At 37.6% G+C, this 22,368-nt stretch overlaps 1 protein-coding gene across 1 annotated transcript in view; it reads left to right on the top strand.

The window, feature by feature from the left end:
• The first annotated feature begins 1,987 nt into the window (after positions 1 to 1,987).
• LOC108718600 (CUB and sushi domain-containing protein 3) overlaps positions 1,988 to 22,368 on the top strand; it is a 696,593-nt gene continuing 676,212 nt past the window's right edge. The window contains exon 1 of the mRNA XM_041566615.1: positions 1,988 to 2,320. Within this exon, the coding sequence (XP_041422549.1) occupies positions 2,152 to 2,320 (169 nt within the window). The 5' untranslated portion in view covers positions 1,988 to 2,151. The remainder of the gene's footprint in view (positions 2,321 to 22,368) is intronic.

The raw sequence follows: 22,368 nt of genomic DNA, 5'->3' as shown, positions 1-22,368 counted from the left end.
GCAGCACAATTAAATTACAGGAAATTTTGAAAACTTCAGGTTTACTGTTTTGCATTTCCTGAAGGTTTAGAGGAAACAATTAAGGAAATATATCCAAGGGCAATGACCTGTCCATTGCTGTGCCTCAGTGCGTTAATGCGGAACAAAAAAATCAGTGGACCACCCCAGGCTATGAAAGCTAAGACACAACCGAGGCAACTAAATAGTAAAGGGGTAAGGGAATGGCCTCTTGTGAAACACACTAGCCTTCCAAGGTGACAACAAACTACATAAACTTCATAATTAGGGAAACAACTGATATCAAACAGCATATTTCTGCGCTAGGTTTATACTATTGTCATGGACTGCACCATTTGTATAATGAAAGGCGATATCTGGGTTTGTATTAGTTTTAACCCTTTCTTAGACCATTATGTTCTAGTCATTAATTGCACTTTTCATCAGTGTTTCTGCTGTGCATTCCTCTGGCTTTTTAAAGAAGAACTATGCAATTGATTACTCAAATATAATGGGCCTATAAAGAGTTTAATACTGATACAGAACCAGGTATTTTCTTAAATGCTGAAGCTTCAAAAACGGTCGCATGCTAAAGAGCAGGTGCCCAGGGCTTGTCACCTGTGTCCTACAGTGGATTTGTCTCTGGCAGGTGTCACATCTCACCCAATGCACAAGAGACTTTTCTCCCTGAACTGAGCATCAATGATTATTTGTAAAATCCAGCTGCTGCCGGCTACATTGTTTCAGGAGTCAGAACCAGAAGTGCAGAGAATATAAACAGCTAGACTGCTTTCAATAGCAATTAAAGCCAGGTGAATCCATGGCAGAAACGCAAATGAAAAGTGCAATTGATTACTCAAATATAATGGGCTAAGAAAAGGTTTAATATTAATACAGAACCAGGTATCTCCTTTAACGCTAAAGACCTGTGACCTACAGTGGATTTGTCCCTGGCAGGTGTCAGATCTACAAATCTCACCCAATCCACAAGAGGCTTTTTCCCCTGAACTGAGCTTCAATGGTTATTTGTAAGGGCTCTTACTGATGAGCGTTTTTACCTGAGCTCCCCTGGGTTCCGTAGGTAAAAACGCTCATCAGTAAGAGCCCTAAAATCCAGCTGCTGTCTGCTACAGTCAATGTCGGACTGGGCCGGCGGGAAACCGGGAAAAAACCCCACTGGCCCAGACAGGATTGCTAGACATAGGTGACATGCTCCTGACCTCCCCCTGCCCGATCGTGCAAGGAAGGATCGATACTTATAGCAGGAACAAGCTGGCGGGGAGGGAGGAACAGAGGGAGCCCGGGGGGGCTTCCACTGGGAGGGGGGAGCAGCAGGGGTCCTGCTACTGGGGGGCCATGGTGGGGCCCAACTGTGTCAGCCCTGGTGGGCTCTGACCCCCCCCCCCGTAGTCCGACCCTGGGCCAAGCCCCGCCCGATCGCATAAGGTAGTTATCGCAAAGCAGATATGCGCCAGCACGGGGGAGGAGGAGTTCGGAGACTGGGGCAGCGGGGGGGGGGCCCTGCCACTGGGGAGGAGCTGTTGGGGCACTGCTACTGGGGGGGCGGTGGCAGGGCCCTGACCCCCCAGTCCCACCCTGGCTACAGTGTTTCAGAAGTCAGAACCAGCAGTGCAGAGAATATAAACAGCCAGACTGCTTTCAATAACAATTAAAGCCAGGTGAATCCATGGCAGAAATGCAAATGAAAAGTGCAATGGATTACTGAAGTATAATGGGCTAAAACAGGGTTTAATACTGATACAGAACCAGGTATCTCCTTAAATGCTGAAGCTTCAAAGAGCAGCTGCCCAGGGCTTGTCATATACATTGGCTCTGTCCCTGGCAGGTGTCAGCTCTTGAGATCTCACCCAACCCACAAGAGGCTTTTCCCCCTAGAACTGAGCAGCAAGTGCTTCCTTGTCGCTTTGCAGAATTAGGACCCAGCGTCTGTGCACGCTCGCTCCCGACACTAAGCCACGCCCACAAGGCAGTTCCAGCCGGAGAAACTGTCAGGCTCCAGACTATGGCACTGTACAACCATTCACTCTGAGCTGTGACCGCGCACCAACAACAGCAACAACTCGCAGCGACTGGCCAAGGGGAAGGAAGAAAAAATAAAAAATAAAAAGAGGGATTCAGATCTTGTTGGATAATATGAAAGCGATGTGCAGAGGTGACAGTCGGGAGTCAGGCAGGACAGCAGCGCTCTGCAGCAAGGGATGTACTAAATGTGCACTTGTGGACTCCTTGCGCCTGGGGAACATGACAAGTGGATGTACATTGTGTTACCTGCTTTTTCTACTGACCATCACATGTGTGAAAGGTAAGATGCAGCTCATGTCCTCAGTCCCTCAATCTAGACCCCCTCCCCAATAAATGTCATTTTTATTTGTTATTTTTTCCCTCTGGTTCTTGCAAGTTCCCAGGCAGACTCCCTGTGCATGAATATGTGTGTGTGTGCAGTGCTACAGAAGGACAAGATTAAGGTGCTGGAGACGCATTTCTTTGCTTGTCAGCCTTTACTGTTCAATGCAGTCACTGAGCTGGGGGGCTCCATAAATATCCCTCCTTAAATGGAGACGTGAGTTGTTTGATACAGGGGCTGCTGACCTGTGCTGGGGGTGCATGGAATGGGGGCATTTATTTTTGGGAAGGGGGGTAGGATGGTTTTGGTGGACTGGAGACACAGCTCCCTGGTGCAGACTATTGGCACCACTAGCCCCTGCCATGATAAAGTTACCCAAGCTCTACCTTTGAAGGGGGTGCAGACTCCCATCCAAGGGTGCCTTAGACTGATTGCCCATAAATATGTCATTTATCATTTCTATAACAAGGAGGGGTGGGATGGGAGAATGCATTTTTTTTTTCTGCAGAGGGAAAATATTGTATGAAGCAAAGTGTGGATACAGGTGCCTGCCAGTATCGTGCCCACATCATCATATTCCTACATGCAAAGGGTGTTTGAAACCATCACGATGATCCCTGTTCTGAATCCTTAAAAAAAAAAAAAAGCCACTTCCTCGGATGCATTGAGCAGCTGCCAATTGAGCAGTATGTACAAAAAAAACGTAGCCCGTATAATCCTACTTTGCATATATATGTGACTATGATTCCCGGCACATATCATTGGCACTAGACGTTTATTGATCTCGCTGTAATGAATGCAGCCCGGGCCTCGGACATCGCTTCAGACTATTGCATATGCATGCAGAAGACGGAAATAAAAAACACCCCAACTTAATGCTATTTGTATTAGGAGCAAACTGCTATGTGGCTCTGTGCTGTGGCTCTCTGCTGAAACAGTTTATTGTAAAGCCTGCCCGCAGCTGCTTCTCCCCACCTCATAGAAAGCAGTCAATTTGCATTCAGTGGAACTGGAAAATCCGTGTTCGGTGGGTTCTGGGGGGTTACTTTATTCCGCGCTATCTTGACACTATATCTGTCGAGAGGGAAGCATGCCTAGAATTTTAATTTGCCCCCTAATTGCAATTTCATGCAGGCTCTCTGTTAAACCAAGATTCTCATTTGTTTCATCTATAATGTATCTTTTTTTTTTTTAATAATAAAACCTCTATTGTTACCTGCAATATTTCTGGACTTTGTAGCCATAAGACAAATGTGCAATTGATCTAGGGATTGGTAAAGACTTCAGCCTCCATCGTACAGTACCCTCCAATCTGTTTCTTATTCAGATGGAATATTTGATGAGCGTCTTGGCTCGGAGGTTACTGGGAAATTGGTAGGGGAAAAAAAAAATCCTATTACTTTTTTTTTTTTTTCCTGTTGTAAAGAATTTTCTTTTAATGGTTGATTATACTGCTGCTCTGTGATTTGGAAACGCATGGAGGCAGTATCATTCAGAATTGAAGGGAGGCAAGAAGAGATGGATTTCAAATGGAAAAGGAAAAAAAAATCCATATGCATATCCTTGGCTTAGAGTGAGTTCTGAATATACCTGTTGATTAAAATATAAAGGGGGGGGGATAGATGTATTAATGTGATGGCAGGGTAATGAGTTCACCTCCTATGGAACAAGTGGCTTCATAAACAGCACATTTGTTTTATTAGCAGTATAGATTAAAGGCATTCTTTTATTCTGCAGCTTCACAGTAGATTAGACCTTATTTAATATACAACACAGGAGTCTCTGTGGAGCTGTCCGGGTGCTGAAATGGGTCCTGCTTTACACCTTTCCTCCTGGAGGGGTGAGATGATGGACAGTGTGCAAGGAACAAACGGGGAGGGTAGAAAAAAAGGGAATTTGGGAGATTAAGGAGCAGAAACAGGTGGAGAGGAGGGGTCTGAGGAATGTAGTGTAAATTAAACATGGAAATGAGCTCTCTGTGGGTAACAGTATGTGAAGTGAGCCATATAGCTGCCAGCATGATAAATGGCAATAAAGGCACTCGCCATCGAAATTGCACTGGAAATAGAAAATAACTGGAAAGAGATTAAAGATTTTTAAACACACACACACACATATATTCATCCAAGGCTTAGAACATCAATACCCATAGTGTGTCAGTGTTTATAATAAGTCCAATAAATATATATATATTTTTTTAATGTATGATGTTTATTTTTCTCCCAGAATGCTTCTCGCTGGTTTGCATATGAAATGGGCGGAGTTTTATTTGTCTCCTCATTATAAATGTGCTGATGCTGTGTATAAACTGTGTCCAGTCATTCCTCCTCTGTTGTGAATTCTGCATGGGATGTATGTGTCCCATCTGCCATCATTGTGGCTGTATCCTCTGGAACTTATACCTACTGCTAGATAATGTGGGGCTTTCCCACTTTATTAATTGAATCCTCTGACACTTCGCAGCAGGCATGTGGATTTTCGGTGGCTTGCTGGCTTGTATTAAGGACACTGTGCAGAATATATATTTTTTGCCTTGACTGCTCTGATTAATTAACTGCAACTGCTACACATCCGTTTCATCTCGTTAACACACACAAATACAGTATATATATATATATATATATATATATATATATACACACACTCCGTATGGTGAATTATCCCCTTGCTAGGGAAAAGAAGTTAAATTAGGAAGGTGTAGCAGAATAAATGGAACAGCTCGTCTCCTTGGAATATAAAATAATCACGATTATAAATTGCAGACAAGCATGGAAATGTAACACACACTCTGCTCAGGATTCAGAGCAGAAAACAGTGGCAATCGGTAAAATGACATCTATTTTCCCATAGGGGGCCACAATCAGAAAAGCATTATCTGTCTGCTGCATTCATTGCAAATCTGAGCAATCGTTCCGAATGTTGCCCCGTTTGTTCAACTCCCAGTCAAGATTACTGTTGGAAAAACTTCTATTGAGGCACCAGAAAAAAAAAAATAGAATTCATATTCTTACAGTCACTGCTAATCATATCTTGTCAGTAAATATTCTGCAGGTTCCGTATTGCAATATTAACTATTATGGAGAGAAACGCACTTCTGTCCCCCATTTTTTTTGCCATTTTTCAGTGCACTGCTTATACAATGCCTCAATACAAAATGTTTCAGCATTATGCAAGTTGATGGATCGAAGTGCTACGATCTTGTTATACTCTTGTTTATGTACCAGTCTGTTAGACACCCTGTAGATCTAAATCTTGTAGGGAAAGCACTGTAATGTCTAAATCACATGAAATTACCCCAAAAAAACCTCTATCCCCCTCTCTATGTTCTATCACTCTGCCTCTTGCTCTGCTCACTCTTCTGTCTGCTTGTTTCTCTCTCTAACACATTTCCCCACCCTCCAATTCCCACTCATATTCTATATTCTGCCTTCCCCCTAATCTCTCTGCTGGGGAGGCACTGAAAACTGCGAAGGTATGTTGAATAAATAACATCTTGGAAAAAAGGCAATTAAAATAGATCATGTGCCCTTTTCAATCTGACATGTAAAGGGAACGGTAAAGACAAAGTAAGTAGTATATGTTTAAAGAATTGTCTCTGGAGACAAAGACATGACTTGACAGCAAGGCCGTGATGGGATGAGTTGATCCAGGGATCCCTTTTTTTTTTTTTTGTGAAATTGATATTTAGAATCGTTGCCTTTGAAGCAAACTAAAATGCTTTGATTGAGCAAAGGGAAACTGTACATTTATAGATTATTATAAAAGAAGTCCATTAATAATAAAGAGTAAATGGTAAAGACCTAGATTACTGCTTGCAAAGATCGTTCTTTCTCTGAACATTAGCCTACTGATAAATAAGGTTTCAATGCCGTTTAATGAATGATTCTTTGGTCAGCTCAAGGGTATGTTTGCCTTTCAACGTGAGTAATTCCTTGATCTGCTCAAAGAACAAATGGATCAAAACCTCTTAATTGTGTGCTATACACTATTACAGATGCTATCTAGGCACTTTCTAGGGTTGCCTTTTCATCAGTTATGTTAGTTTATGCACAATTTATTTTCCACGGCCATGCAAAACAGAATTTTGAACTGTCAAGCATAGCTTTCAACAAGATCATGTTCATTCTGTAGTGAATTATAGTATAGCATCTCCTAGATTGGTACAGGTATGGGACCTGTTATCCAGAATACTCAGTTGTTTTCTGGATCTTTCTGTAATTTGGATTGTCATAGGTCTACTCAAAACATTAAATAAACAAAATAGGCTCATTTGATTCCAATAAGGATTAATGCATGTGTCCTCCTGTTTGTGCAGTGCCGTGGCTCAACAGAAGTCAACTAAACAAAAATATATACAGGTATGGGATCCATTATCCAGAAAGCTCCAAATTACAGAAAGGCTGTCTCCTTTTTATCCAAATAATCCGCATTTTAAAAAAGGATTCCCCTTTTCTCTGTAATAATAAAACAGTACTGTGTATTTGATCCATATATAGCCATATAGCCTCCTTTTCATCCAAATAATCCAATTTCATAAAAAATGATCTCTGTAATAATAAAACAGTGGCTTGTACTTGATCCCAGCTAAGATATAATTAATCCTTATTGGAAGCAAAACCAGCCTATTGGGTTTATTTAATGATTTTCTAGTAGACTTAAGAAAAAGTCTAATAAAAAAAAAAGTCTAATAGACTACAGAATACCCCAGATCCCAAGCATTCTGAATAACAGGTCCCATACCTGTACAAAGATATATTAAATTATTTTATGGAATTTTATTTGGATAAAAAAGAGGCTATGATAGATGGCCTTTCCATAATTCAGAGCTTTCTGAATAACAGATTTCTGGATAATGGATTCCATGTCTGTGCTCAGCTCAAGAATGTTGTGTTACATTAACATTTTAAAAAATGGATGGCAGGAGATGACACTTCTTATGGTTAAAACATGTATTTTTGAACTATTTTTGCTTAACTTAACTTAGGGCCCTGTTTTTTTTGGCTTATTGTACACAGGAATGGGGTCAGCAATCTGGATCCCATCATGTCTTTATGAATAGGGCCTGGATGTTTGTGTGGCAGTCATCTATACTAAGTCAGGTCCTGTGGATGACATACGCTTGTTACTCATGGGAGGCTCTTTGGCCAGTTTAATGGACTAGATTGAGCAATAAAGGCTCATATTCTGTCTTTAAGCATTCCACATAACAACTTTATGAAGAGATGGAGCCAGTTAATATACTGGACCCAGTTCTATCAATACAATTTATACAATATGTGGTTAAATAATTGTACTGCCTCCACTACCAGTCCTTGGTCACATATCCACTTGGAATTGATTCATAACAGATTTTGATCAATAGTTGGCTCATTCCAAGTCAAGTTGTTCACTTGACTTGACATTAAAAGAAGTCTTAAAGCCACAACTCAAGTTAAGCAAAATCTGTAAACAGCTAAGTACCAGTAATGAGAAACTGGGGCAGAAAGTATTGGATTTTCCAGTCAACGCTCCCTTCCTCTTTGTCCATTAAGTGGACATTACAGTGGGAAATGAAAAGAGATGCTGGAGATGTTTGACATGATGGTGTACACAAGCCACATGCTCTCATGGTGTTTTGGCCCATTTGTTATAATATACAATGTGGTTCTACGCTACTAATACAGGTCTTGGTTTGTAAGTAAATATGTAAAACTTCTTAATATTTAGGGATTCAATGAATTAACAAGTACAGTATCCAATGCGTTGGAGACTACATGTCTATATATTGCAAATCAATATAAATAAAATAGTTACGGCTGTTAACTTACAATGACCCACAATGTTTCTGGTCTTTCCAAGAAAATAATATCGATCGGGGCTATAAATCAACAAAACAGTTGTTCTAGTGTTTTTCAATAGAATTTATACACTGTGATGCAGTTTTAAATAATAAGGCATAATAAATCTTAAATTATTTTCTTGTTTACAAGTGTTCCACTTGAATATATAGGGGGTTACTTATTAAAGCACAATAAATTCAGATTTTGATAAATAACACCCTTAGGGGCAGATTTAGCAAGGGTCGAATTTCGAATTAGAAAAACTACAAAATTCAAAAAGACCAACCAAAATTAAATCAAATGTTTTTTTGGCTGAATTTGATCAAATAGGTCCATTTCGATCAAATTCAAATTGTACAAATCGAAGTAATAGTTCATTCAAGTCAAGCTTTTCCCAAAGTCCACCAATAGGTTCTAGGAGGTCCCCCATAGGCTAAAACAGCAATTCGGCAGGTTTTAGATGGCGAATTGTTGAAGTTGACAATACATGATAAATTTTGAAATTCTAATTTTTTTCAAATTCGAATCGAATTTGGACTATTCCCTAGTTGAAGTACACAAAAATTAGCTCGAAATTCGAATTCTTTTAATTCGTATTTTCACTTCGACCGATAATAAATCTGTCCCTTTTTTCCTACCATAGATACAACATTACAAGTGAAAGAAGGATGCTAATTAGATTTAGAATTTTCATTGAAGAATACATTTGTTTTTTTAAGTCAGGTATATGAGTTCATCAATGTTCAGACTCATTTTATGAATCATCAATAGCCGCCTCTCAGCCTTGAATATTGTAAATGGTGAGGCATCACAGACTGCCTAATTAAGGTTCTCCAAAGTCATCTTAGTACGAGTAAATAGCTTGGTTGTTTTTTGTGGGACGAATCAGATGATCCATGATGTCATTTTCCCCCTCCCCCTCTTCAAATACTTTTTCTTTATTATATACTTTATGTTTACCCTCTTTTCACCAGCATTATCATTAAGGCTAAACTCTTGTTTCTTATATTCTTTAAAGATTTTCAAATGTTATTATGATCCAATGAATTTATAAATCCAAAAAAAACAACCCTCACATCTGTATTGTGTGGGCGATTTACCCAATTATTGGGATGCAAATGGTTGATATGACAAGTCAAAATGCAGCATTGCTCACCTCGTTTTTATATACAGGAATAGGATCCGTTATCCAGAAACCGATTATCCATAAAGCGTCAAATTATGAGACAGGCAACTCCTATAGAATCCATTTTAATAAAATAATTCACATTTTTAAAAATGATTTAGTGTTTTTCTGTAATAATAAAACAGTACCTTGTGCTTGATTCAATCTTTATTGGAGCCAGAACAAACCTATTGGGTTTAATTCATGTTTAAATATTTTTTTATAATACAGTAGACAGTATGGAGATCCAAATTATCCAGGTCCTGGATAACAGTCCCTATACCCGTATGGACCTTTTTGAATATAGACAGAATTTTCAAAACCTCCATAAACACAATGCTTTTAAAATTTTCCATGATATCTAAGGTTTTAGTGCAATGTAATATTTATATTGTTTGTTTTGCATAAATCAATTTTCGGCCTAAGGGGTCTTATGCTATGCTATAAATATACATAGAAATAGCAGGGAAAACTGAATGAAAAGGTTGTTTTTTATGGTTTCTTTTGGTCCTTAAAATAACCTATAGATTTTTTTTTTTTTGCAGCTGAAAGTGAAGTCAAGCATCTTATAGCCTTTTATTAAAAGACCTTCGAGGTATACCACTTGTTTTCATTTTTCTGTTTTCTTGGCTTCTGAATTTTTGTTTAGCCCTTTGATGTAAACGTGTCAGTCATATCTCTTCTCTGCTTGCTTTCTTCCAAGCCAAATATACAATCTGAAATCTCTTAGAAGTTTAATCTTTTGTAGCACCCAATGCGTGTGTCCTCCTGCTTGTGCAGTGCCGTTACTCTACAGTAGTCAACTTATCCAAAATAAATACAGGTATGGGATCCATTATCTGGAAAGCTCCAAATTACAGAAAGGCCAACTCACATAGCCTCCTTTGTATCCAAATAATCCAAATTTTAAATAAGTATTTCCCTTTTCTCTGTAATAATAAAACAGTACTGTGTATTTGATCCAAACAAAGATATAATTAATCCTTATTGGAAGCAAAACCAGCCTTTTGGGTTTATTAAATATTTACATGATTTTCTAGTAGACTAGCGGTTGTTCGCTATTGCTATCCAATTTCCCGGGGTTTAGGAAAATGACACAAGGAAGGCACCTCCTAGAACTATGGGAAATTCTAATCTGGCACGTACAGACCATTTATAAATACATAAGAAAGTTGATTACATGAATTGCCAAGACAGGAATTGATTAGTTGATATAGACCAGGAAATAGATGAATTTGTGAAGTGTTGAAACTAATCCTTTATCTAATGGCTTATACTGTAGCTCAGACTGGAACATTAGATATTGGAATCTAAATGTGGACAAACCCTTTCGCAATGTGCATCTGTGAAATCATCTTAATGTTGGGTATATGGGTAAGATATTGCTTAAATGATGGATAGCAGGTCAATGCATGTCAAATACCCAGAAAAGGGACGACAGATCATATAGAGATCTATAAATAGTGGAATGCTCTTTAACATCCACATAAATTAACTTTTTTCAATTTTCATAATGCTATAAAGATTGGTGGTTAGTAGTAATACGATGTAAACAATATTTAATGATTCCGGTAGGTGAAAGGAATTAGCCATTCTGGTAAAGCAACTTTATTTCAGAAATCTCAAATAAATCAGTAATGCCATTGCTTGATGAAAAGACAGAATTTTCATTACAGTCAGTAACCACAGGACACCCTGTGTGAATTTTTCACGCTATAATCAATGATAAGATAACAACTTTTAGATGCCTATTTATCAAAGACCAAATTTATCTCAATATTTTCTGAAAACTACTCAGACCAAAAGCGCACGGGGCTTATGCAATGACCAAGTGCCCACAAGGCATGAAACGTGCTAGGCTACATATTGGGATGTTTTCTTCTCAAATAAACAACATTTTAATTGCATCAACCTCTATGTAATGTCCTGTTTGTGCCAGCTCATATCTGAAGACAGTGTGTTTCTTACCTCTCCTAAACTAAATAATTAGGGCATAAGCACCAAGATTCCCCATAGCTTTGGTAAGTTAACCCTTATTACATTTTCCAATAAATACTTGATACTCATTTAAATATTATAACTTGAAGTATTCTTTTGGTCTTCTCCTTTTCTTTGACTTTCATATATCTGACTTTTGACTTTTGGTCAATCTAGTAGTCATTTTCACATGTTGTTGAAATGTATTCAGCACACAATTTATCACAGTTGGTAAATTCTGGAAACTAAAATTTTCAACACTGGCAATAACTCGATGCTGCAATGAAGTAGTAAATATTGTTATATTGATGCAAAGCACCTACATACTGATGTCTATGTAGGTGCTTTGCATCTTTGCCTGCCCTACACTACCTGTGTGTGCTATACTTTGCCTGCCCTATGCTCCCTGTGTTTGCCATACTCTGCCTACCCTATGCTCCCTGTGTGTTCCATTCTTTGCCTGCCATATGCTCCCTGTATGTGTCATACTCTGCCTTCCCTATGCTCCCCGTGTGTGCCATACTCTACCTACCATATGCTACCTGTGGGACGTGAGCCTGGTAGGGGTTTGTTCTGTGGGTTTGTTAGCGTTTCAAAATTGTTGTTAGGGGCCCCTAAGGTTTTTAAGTTTGTGTTAAAGGATGCTGTATTATCCACAGGGGAGGAGGAGGCATTAGGATTTAAGGATATGTCTTAATATGACTTAACATATGAGTGATGAGTGATATCCCTGCAGTGAGCACCAACCATTAGTTTTTTTTGATTAACTACCACCATTAATATGGACATGGTTATAAACATTCTTGTGATAACATGGGTGTGGTTTATAGTAGCTGGGGTTTAAAAAACAGGGAGTGGTCAACAGTGGCTTCCATTATTGTCCGTCCACCAAGCAGGCCAGAAAAATTCCGTCCCTCTGTACCACAGAAGTTGGACAGCATTGTCCTAAATGGTAGGTGTGCAACAATTTGTCCTCTTGCATAGCACAATGACCCAGTGACAAAATGCCCATGGAACTTATTTTGAAATGTTACCAGCAATGTCAAATGTGTGGCTATTTAATTTGATGCATGTGTGTATTTATGCATAGAGTTGGGAGCAACCCAACTTGCTTTAATTCCACATTTTGTATATTTAGCCTTTATTGAGCCCTTTTAATTTTGCTCCTGTTTTCTCCATTTGACTCCATAATACCTAATGCCCAAAGACCAATGTACAAACTCTTTAAACCTGCATATAATAGAGCCAATAGGCAGGTCTCTAAACTCAATATAAAGTGACAACTACAGTAACTTTAACCTAAAAGACACCTTAGAATAAATGCAATTAAAGGAAGCATGGGTGGAATAGTGTGTAACTGTATCAGCTAGAAAGATAATACAATCATTTAGTTTCTCTTATAATATTAAATTAGGCATTTTACATCTTATTGTTTTTTTGTTTAATTTTGTTTCACTACAGGGTCACCTTGTAGCTTTGTACCCCATTTTAATTTTGCATTAAAATATTGCAATTGTCCGTAAGCAACAAAACAAACTGTCCAATCCCCATCAAATGCAGTTTTTGTTTTTAAATGTTAATGTTGTTTTATATCAGAGTGCCAATGTGTAACAATCCTGCACTGTATAACCCACATTTGTGGGTGAGTGCAGTGGATTTCTTGTCTTTGCCTGTACGCATTGATCCCAAACCTTTGTAAAATATGAGGTCTTATCTGTGAAGTCATTAAACCTTCAATTTATCATTTTACAATCTAGTAAGTTCAAGACCTAAATACCTGAAAAAAGGATGGCTTTTAAATGTTTGCTCTTTGTATCTGGGTGGCCATCATGATGTGTTGAATAAGCTTACTCCCTGCAGAGTTAATTTCATATAACTGATTCAAAAAGTAATACATCTCTATCTTTGGATTTAATCATGTTATAGACATCTCACAGGGAATCTCTATAATTCACTTTCAAATTTGTTTTGCCCTGAAGGCAGGTCAACCATGTGTGACTATAACATTTGTGTTGAGTTTTATGGCATTATAAAAAAGACAACTTGGTATTATTTTACAAATCTGCACCAGGGCAGAAACCATTGGCAACATTTCCAAAACTGACACTATGCCTGTTAGCAAGCAAAAGCTAATACATGAATGGACACTGTGGGTATAAATTTAACTAGTAATGATGTAGGAGCTGGAGTGTGTATGCCTATATAGTTTTGGTGATATCAGCTGGACTGGAAGTCTCTGGCACTGCTAGTGTTTTTCATAGGACAAGCAATGAATGCATTTATTTTTAAAACAATATACTGAATATTTTGTAGTATTGGTCTAGTTTGTAAAATGATTTTGCATTGTCAGATGTTTTAGAGGTTTTAGTACATTGCATGTTGACACTGGACCTTTTAATTAGATGTAGCCTGAGAGGTACATTGATATAGAGTTTCATATGTTCAAACATTTTTAAAAGAAAGCTACTCTTAATTTTGATTTTCCAGCTCTACTTAAAATTTGAAGATGCAGAGCCCCTATTTAATCAAGTGCACTGCTGAATCAAGGGGGCTAAGTCTAATTGTAAGTGATCAAGGGGATGCTGCAGCCTTACTAACCTTTTAACAACCAAAGTGGCAGGTATCTAAAGATTTCAAAGAGGCTGTTCACGGATAACATTTTGTTGGGGGGTTTCATGTCCTTTGAAGATAAAAAAAAAGTTGCGAAGCAACACAAGCAAGAAAAAAAAAGTTCCTAGGGGTTCCCAATAAGGCTTTGTTATTTGGTAGCCTCTATGTGGACTGGCAGACTACAGGTGAGTCTATTTGGCAGTACACATGGTCAGTATGCCTCCAAATCTTGGCTCCATGTCAGAAATCCAAAAATGAACACCTGCTTTGAGGCCACTGGGAGCAACATCGAAGAGCTAGGTTTGGTTTACTGATCTAGAAGGTCATGTAGGGCCCTATAGGGATACAGGCCCTATAGAGTTAATCTTTTCACCATTTCCTTGGGTTATTGGGTAGAATCCCTGTTACAAAATAACCTTTACAGTGATAGGCTGAGAGATTTGATGACACTGCTCTGACTCACTCCTATATAGTGTGTGCAGGGAGTGGCCACTTCCTCTTTTGCCTCTGGATGTGATTCCAGCTGGATGTGCTCAGGGGGACTGAGTGCAATAGGCCCAGAAGAAGGCATGTGTCCAAGTCGGGGACCAGGTAACCCCGTGAATGAGGAACAGATATACTAGGGCAGACTTGTCATAATCTCTCTAGGAGAGAAAGGCAGATAGGATAGAGAGAAAGTGCAGCTGAAGCTCCAACAAGGATTTGCAGAAAGTGAGTAGCTTCCCAGAGGCTCTGTGTGTTGCCTCCAGTCAGGGACCTCAGTGAAGAGGGACTGTAGGGTAGAAGCTGCTTTCCTGACAACTTCCAGGAGGGAAAGGTTGTACTGCATTTGCTTGTGTACTCTCTGTGTGAGCCTGCCTTTGTTCTGTGTGAACTCTCAATATGCTGTTTTCCTCAACTCCTGCGTGAGTATTAAACCTGTGGTCATTTGCCCTTTTTGGCATAATAAACCATTACTGATTGTTAAGAACCTCCTGGCGCCCAAGTTGTTTTTTGTGTTCACAGTAGCCTGGGGGGATGTAGTTGCACGACACCATAGAGGGAACACTTCCACTTAGTGAAGGCCCTGCCCTGGGTGTAAGTCGCGTGTAACTCATGCTCTAGTGTTCTAGCTGGTGGATTAACCGAGTGGCCCAAATAGGTGTTACAGTCATAATATACTTTTATATTTAGTCTCTCACCACACTGGTCAAGCATGGTTTTTACATTCCAATCTTAACATCCCCACCTGGTTAACACAGGTTACTTATATAAACATCAAACAAATGAGACAAGGTTAATTCTACTATCTTGCTTCATGTGCCAGAAATTCAGATTTTAATACATTTGCATTATTTTAAGATAGTTTTCCAGTGATTTTGAAATAGCCATAACAAGAGAGAGTTAAACCCAATAAACCCAGTAACGTTACTAATGAAGCCCAGACTGGGTTTAACCAATATCAACCCAAAATATGCATTATGGGTTAATATTGGTTTAACCATAATTAATGCATATTATGGGTTTTGAAACATATGATTAATTGTAAGTTCCTGTGAGAATTAATTTTTATGACCTTCTTCCTTATCATTAGTGATGAGCAAAATTTTCTGCAAGTTACGCCATGACAATGACGCCCATAGACTCTAATGAGTGGAAAATTTGTCGCTCAACAAAAATTTGTTGCATGAAAAAAAATGTTGCTCATAGACTTCAATGCATTCCAGCTAATTTTCACTGTTTCTTGAATTTTCGGCCAATCGAAACATGTCAAATTCGCCCATCACTAATTACCATGCTTAGTAATTGTTTTGACCTATGGAAACTCAATCAACTCTGTGACTTTTTCCAGTAGCACAGGCATTTGAATTCTGGAAAATGCAGGCTGGCACTAGTCCAGACCCCAACAAATGTATAAGCTAAAGTGCTCATGTGGCATGAAATGCATAAGGCTATTAGACATGATTGTTTGAGACGTAACAGGAAACTACATTTATTTTACATGAAACAGGAAACTACATTTATTTTACACGACAAGAACTTCTCCTGGTTTCTCTACATTTGTTGGGGTCCAGACTTGTGCCAACCTGCATTTTCCAGTTTTGATTGTCTCCTCCCCCTTGCTAATGGTTTGAGGCATGTGCAAATGAACCAAACTTCTTTAGCGGGAATTCTATACCCTACTCCTGCATCTTACTGGGTTTGATCCACATATATGCTTTGTGTGTTTGAATTGACTTGCTTTTAGTACTAATGCTGGTTTTTCTTCACACACTATCTCAAAATTATCTGGGCACCAATAGATCGTGAACAAATGGATTATTATTATTATTGATTATTACAAATGGATTGATATTACTTTCAAGATGACATGCCATCTGACATGCCATATGTTCTATTAATTATAATCAGTTTTAGTACTTCCTATAGGATCCTTGTCCCAGTGTTCAAGGCATTCAGAGGTTTATTCAAAGGATTCTTCTTTATACTTACCCTACACACCCTCATCCCTAAGCTTTAGGTCTTGTCATATGACCAAAAAATTATATATGGCAAAATATTACCAATTCTAAGCAGAGTAAAACATTATACAGGTCACAGCACTCCAAGGGGGATTCAGTGATTTGTATTCCATCCATTATTTCTTTCTAATATCTAAATGGTTAGGTCACATAGTTTCTTGTCAGTAATATGGTTCAGAGTTCAGATGGTTACAATTATTCTCTCTCTTCATTTAATACTGTCATGGTTCCCCATGGCTTCAGACAGGTTTTCCCCATTTGACTGCATCTCTGCACTTAACTTCAGTCCACATCAGCTATTATTCACAGTTGGGAATATCCCATTGAGATTTTTCCTAAAGCTACTTTGGTTAAGACCTTTGCTGCTGCTACCAGCAGAATTCAGTTTGATATTCACTGAGCTGGATGCTATAATAGGATAGAATCCAAAAAATAATACAGAAAGCACTTGCAGAAAGTGTGTAATATGTTCTATTAATCACTTTGTGTTCCATCATTATTTTTTATTTTATTAGCAATAAAGCTCTCAGTCGCAGCTGTGAATTCCAAAGGTAAATGTAGGGGGTTATTTATTAAAGTCTGAAGGCTACAAAACGTGAAAAATGTGAGGTTTTTTTACTATAATTTCTGAATTTTTAGTGAAAAAAACCCCTTACATTTTTTGAGATTTATTATACCCTGAGGCTGCAAAAAGTCAGAATACTAAAATCTGGCTTCTCAGACCTGCCGAGGTTGTATATAAGTCAATGGGAGAGGTCCCTATCCTATTTGGAAGTTTCTGTAGCCTGAAAATCCAACTATTTTGATCTTTTCGGGGCAAAAATCTGAAAAATTTGGACTTTTCGGGAAAAATACCCAAAAACTCAAGTGATTCTGGAAACAAATCAGAAAAAAGTATGATTCAGGTTTTCACACAATTTTATCGAGTTTTTCCCAAAAACGATTAAATCATGTTGGTTTTAATAATAAATAAGGTCAAAAGTGGACCCTAGTTTGGTTGGACTTTTTTATTTTAAAAAATCAGATAAATTCAGATTTTGATATACTGTATAACCCCTAAGTGAACTTATGTAAGTGTATTTATAGTAAAATATATAGATATAATAGATGCAATCTTTCCGTTTATCCTTTGGTAGGTCTTGATATAAGTGAAACCTTCTTTCATGTGATGCATTTTGGACAAAAGTTATATTCTTGACTGCATGCTTTTCTAATGAAATTCTTGAATTGCTGCTCTTAGTTCTGGAAGTAAGGATATTTTCTGTCTTTAAGGCTTCAGAGCTACAGGACTGCCATGTCCATGTCATCTGTTCATTGTGTTTAGGAGTCTATTAAGGGACAGTGTTTACTTTATAGGTTATTTTCTGAAACATTTGTTGAATAATCAATAGAGTGTAATGCTTCAGTTGGTTGAGGTGAAGCAGATTTTTGTTTCATGATTCTGAGTAGGAATGTTTAAAACTAACACTTGAAAGGGGGGGACACTGGTTTTTTTTGCTGGCTGTTCCTGAGGATGATGTACATGAAGAATAATACCCATGTGCACAATAAAATCTTGAGATTAACTTCTGTTGGTGCTTCAGGAAAATGGAAAGTGTAGATACAGACATAGATTCAGGCTTGTGAAACACTGAGATTGTAAGTGCAATTCTTTACTTATTTCACAGTGCATATACAGTGCAGACAGCCCATCAGCCCATCGTTAGCTCACGCTCATCTTTGGCTTGTCAGATCTCATCCAACAGTGAATCTCATCTCTACAGCAGGACAGTACATCAACCCAACTGCACAAAAATCAATAACTAATTTTTTATTTCATAATAAAATAATTTATATCATGGCTCCACTAAATATTGAGGGATTAGTTACTTTCTCCTTTTACTATGAGCATTATGTATTTCTTCCAATACAAAAGATTTAGAGGAGTTATTGTATGGTTACTGTCCATATAAAAGGATTAATAACTTTTTTCTTTTACCTAAGGTTTTTAAATATTGATTTTCTTCCTTCCACTGCCCCTCTCCCCACCATAACAAGCCAACTAAATGAAATTACAATAACTGAGGTTTGGTACAAACATGTTTGCTATACTTTATAATAATAACAAAAAAAAATATATATATAAATTTACTATATACATATATAATGATAGATAGAAGATAGATAGATAGATAGAAAGATAGATGGATAGATAGATAGATAATAGATAGATAGATGGATATAACTATATACCGGCTCAAAGGGCATCCATATTTCAGAAATGAAAGATTCTTTCAATAGTTTTCAATAATTAATGGGGCAGACAAATTCTTGTTAGTCTTTAACACCTATAATGGTTTTGTATATGGTAATTTTAAGATTAGAACAGATAATAATCCTGGAATAAAACTACATTTCTCCTACTATATTCATTTTATAAATACCTTCTGTCTCGTGGCCAACACTTTTGCTTGAATTTTAAAATCACTAGAAAGCTGAGAAATTGGCCTACATGACTCACAGCAAGTTACATCCTTGTATTTTTTTATGGATAACTATTATCTAGACTGTTCAAAGAGATCATTCCCTGTGGTGTAGTTTATAACAAACATTATAGAGATTAGGGGCTAAAATATTAATATACGTTTTCAGTATCCACTGAATAACCCATTAATTCCAGTGGCTTTATCCGAGAATGTATAGCATTTTTTTATTTTAACTAAAGATTTATTATTTTATTGTATTTATTTCATTTAAATTATCTTTATGCTATGACAGCTTGGGGCACATTTACTAATCTCGAGTGAAGGATTTGAATGAAAAAACTTCGAATTTTGAAGTATTTTTTTGGGTGCTTCGACCATCGAATAGGCTTCTACGCAGGGCCGGAACTAAGGGTAGGCAGAGTAGGCACGTGCCTAGGGCGCAAAGCTTGGAGGGCACCAGGCACGTACCTTTCTCCGCTTCCTACCCCTAGTCCGGCTGAGTGCCACAGCTGGCTGGGTTGCCTGGGGCGCCTGTCCGGCGTGGCCCGGCCCTGCTTCTACGACCTTCGACTGCGATTCAAACGATTCAAAGTGAAAATTGTTCGACTATTCGACTATTCGATAGTCGAAGTACTGTCTCTTACCTACCTACTGAGGTACAATGTTAGCCTATGGGGACCTTCCCCATCACTTTTCTAAGCTTTTTTTGATTGAAGAAAAATCATTCGATTGATTGCTTAAAAAAAGGATTTTATCGTTCGATCGAACGGTTTTTACTTCGATCGATGATAGAATTTGCGCTAAATCCTTCGAATTTGATATTCGAATTTGAAGGATTTAAATTTGAGGGTCGACCCTTAGTGTTCTCTGGAATCATACATAGCTTTTTTACCCCATTAATCCTTTTTTAATATTGTTTCCTTTGCAAGGATGATATAGTTACAAAATATTATTATGACCTTTCATTAGCTTACCAAGTAGATCATACAATGTTGTCCTGCATATGTTAGAAAGATGATGATGAGACAAACATACAGTAGAATCCATTGCTATTGTCAAAAGTATTTTGTTGGTCACATGCTTCCTTCATTGGTCTTTTGAGAGTGGATGTACCTTCATCTGGGTCAGTGTTGATGATTACCTCTATAGCCAGAACTGCAGGCTATACAGATTAAAGGCAACCATTAGAAAAAATAATTTGCTACTTAAAGAAATTTTGTTTTTTTTGCATTTTGCACACTGCATGGGGCATTGTGCAAATAGTGGCAGACCTTTGTGCTCTATTTCAGAGCGCTGAGACCTGCAGGCAAAAAAGCATAAGAAATTTGAGTTTTTGGGTGAAAAATACGAACAAAACTTGAAAATCTGATTTTTTCCTACAAAACAAATTTTCAGAAAATATTTAATAATAAATAAGCGTCAAAAACCCGAGTGGATTTGATCGGAGTTTGTAGCAGAAAATGTTGAGATAAAATCGAAATTTGATAATTTAACCCCCTATGTAAAGGGGTGCGCTCTTGCACCCCTGGGGTCATGTTCTAAGTTTATCTGCAAATTAAAAATGATCACATTTTGTATTAAAGTATTTTACATATAGAAAATTCTAAAATGCAAATTATTTTTTTATTTGTTATTTTGTCTCAAACATGATCTTGCTTCATTTTCCCATAATTCTCTATACAGTATGTCCATTTGGCAATTAGGGATGTCGCGGACTGTTCTGCGGCGAACTTGTTCGCGCGAACATCGGCTGTTCGCGTCCACCGCAAGTTCGCGAACGTCGCGCGACGTTCGCCAATAGGCGTTCGCGTCAAAATCGTTCGACCATTCGACCATTCGGTCGCTAAAATCGAACGATTTTCGTTCGATTCGAACGAAAATCGTTCGATCGAACGATTAAAATCCTTCGATCGTTCGAATCGAACGATTTTCGGATGTTCGAAGTTCGCGAACTGTTCGCGAACTGTTCGCATTTTTTGCCGGTGTTCGCGAACGGCGTTCGCGAACACATTATCGGCGGTTCGCTACATCCCTATTGGCAATCTCTTTTCAACCTATTTGTCTTATATTAAGAAAGGGAAGTAAGAGATAATTCCTAAATAATTAGGCAATTTGGGGTCAATAAAATGAGTCCAGGCAAGGAAAAGACTACTAAAGCCAGTTTCTGAAAAATTTATATTTTACTATTATACAGTGGGACTGAATAAAAATATTTGATATAATTTCCCTTTGCTATGTTCTGTTTCATGTCACTTAATCTTGAAGGGAAATTATGTTGTATTATGGATACCATTTAAACCTTTCATTTGGTCTTAAATTGGCTAATTCAAAATTCAAAAAAATCATTTACAGTATTTTTGGTGTAATGTGTCTATACTTTCAGCAAAATCACAATGTAAGTTACAGTATATATATATGCCATTATAAAGAAGTGGCACAGTAAATTAAGCCCATGGGCTTTTGCTAAAGAAAGAAAGCTTCTCTTGTAAGATCCTTCAGAGCTTCATAAAAGGACAGCTGTATCAACTTTGTGACACCAAACTCTATTTCTTTGTCCAGGAATTTACCTATTTTCTGTATTTCTAGTGCTGTAAAAATTATATTTTTGATGATAAATAAAGACGATATTGACATTTCATGATATTATATAATGACTAAAAACGTAGCCAATGTTTTCTGATAAGTCTATATCCATTACATTCGCCATATTTGTACATTTTGGTGACAGTTTGTACAAATTCATTGGATTTCACCCTCAAGATGGAATTCATTTTTCAACATACACAGTTAATCAAGAAATCGAGATTTGTAGTGATCAGTTTGCTAAGTCTGTAATGTTTGCAGATGATGATATGCCTTGTTGAGGCTTTAAAAAAATATTATAATGCCCTCATATCATTAAACACAGCTCCCATACTAAATGGTTGGTGTTAAGAACATATGTTAACTAATGTAACTAATAATATGCTTTCTGTTTATCTACCTGAGGAATAATAATTAATTATAATTATAATAATTAATGTATATATGGAATAGTTGCTAAATTAAATAATGGATAAATGTGGAAAATTATAGAAATAGATGTACAGTTATTGTGGACCTGCAAAGAGTTGTTTACATAGTTTAGTTTTCAATATTTTCTGAAGTGCTAGAATTGAGAATCAATTAAAATAAGGAACATGTAACTGAATTGTTACACCTAAGCCCCTCACACTTAAAATCATAATCCAGGAATCTTAGAAATGACAATGTATTGCTAGGTGTGGTACTTATGGGTTGATTCATAAATGACAATTATGATATATAAGTAAATTCATTACTAGACTCCTGCAGTTAGTGTTGCCTGTGTGAGTTTAAGTTGCCATAGGTTTCTAAACCTTTCCTAAGGGCTTCAACACCATGCACGATAGAGGCTTATTTAGTAATAGATTCTACCAGTGGAGTAACCCATAACCAACCAGATATTTCA

This window comes from Xenopus laevis, chromosome 6L (assembly GCF_017654675.1).
Source record: "Xenopus laevis strain J_2021 chromosome 6L, Xenopus_laevis_v10.1, whole genome shotgun sequence".
In the NCBI taxonomy this organism is placed as follows: domain Eukaryota; kingdom Metazoa; phylum Chordata; class Amphibia; order Anura; family Pipidae; genus Xenopus; species Xenopus laevis.
The sequence above is the reverse complement of the archived record's forward strand: the minus strand, read 5'-3'. Positions and strand labels throughout refer to the sequence as shown.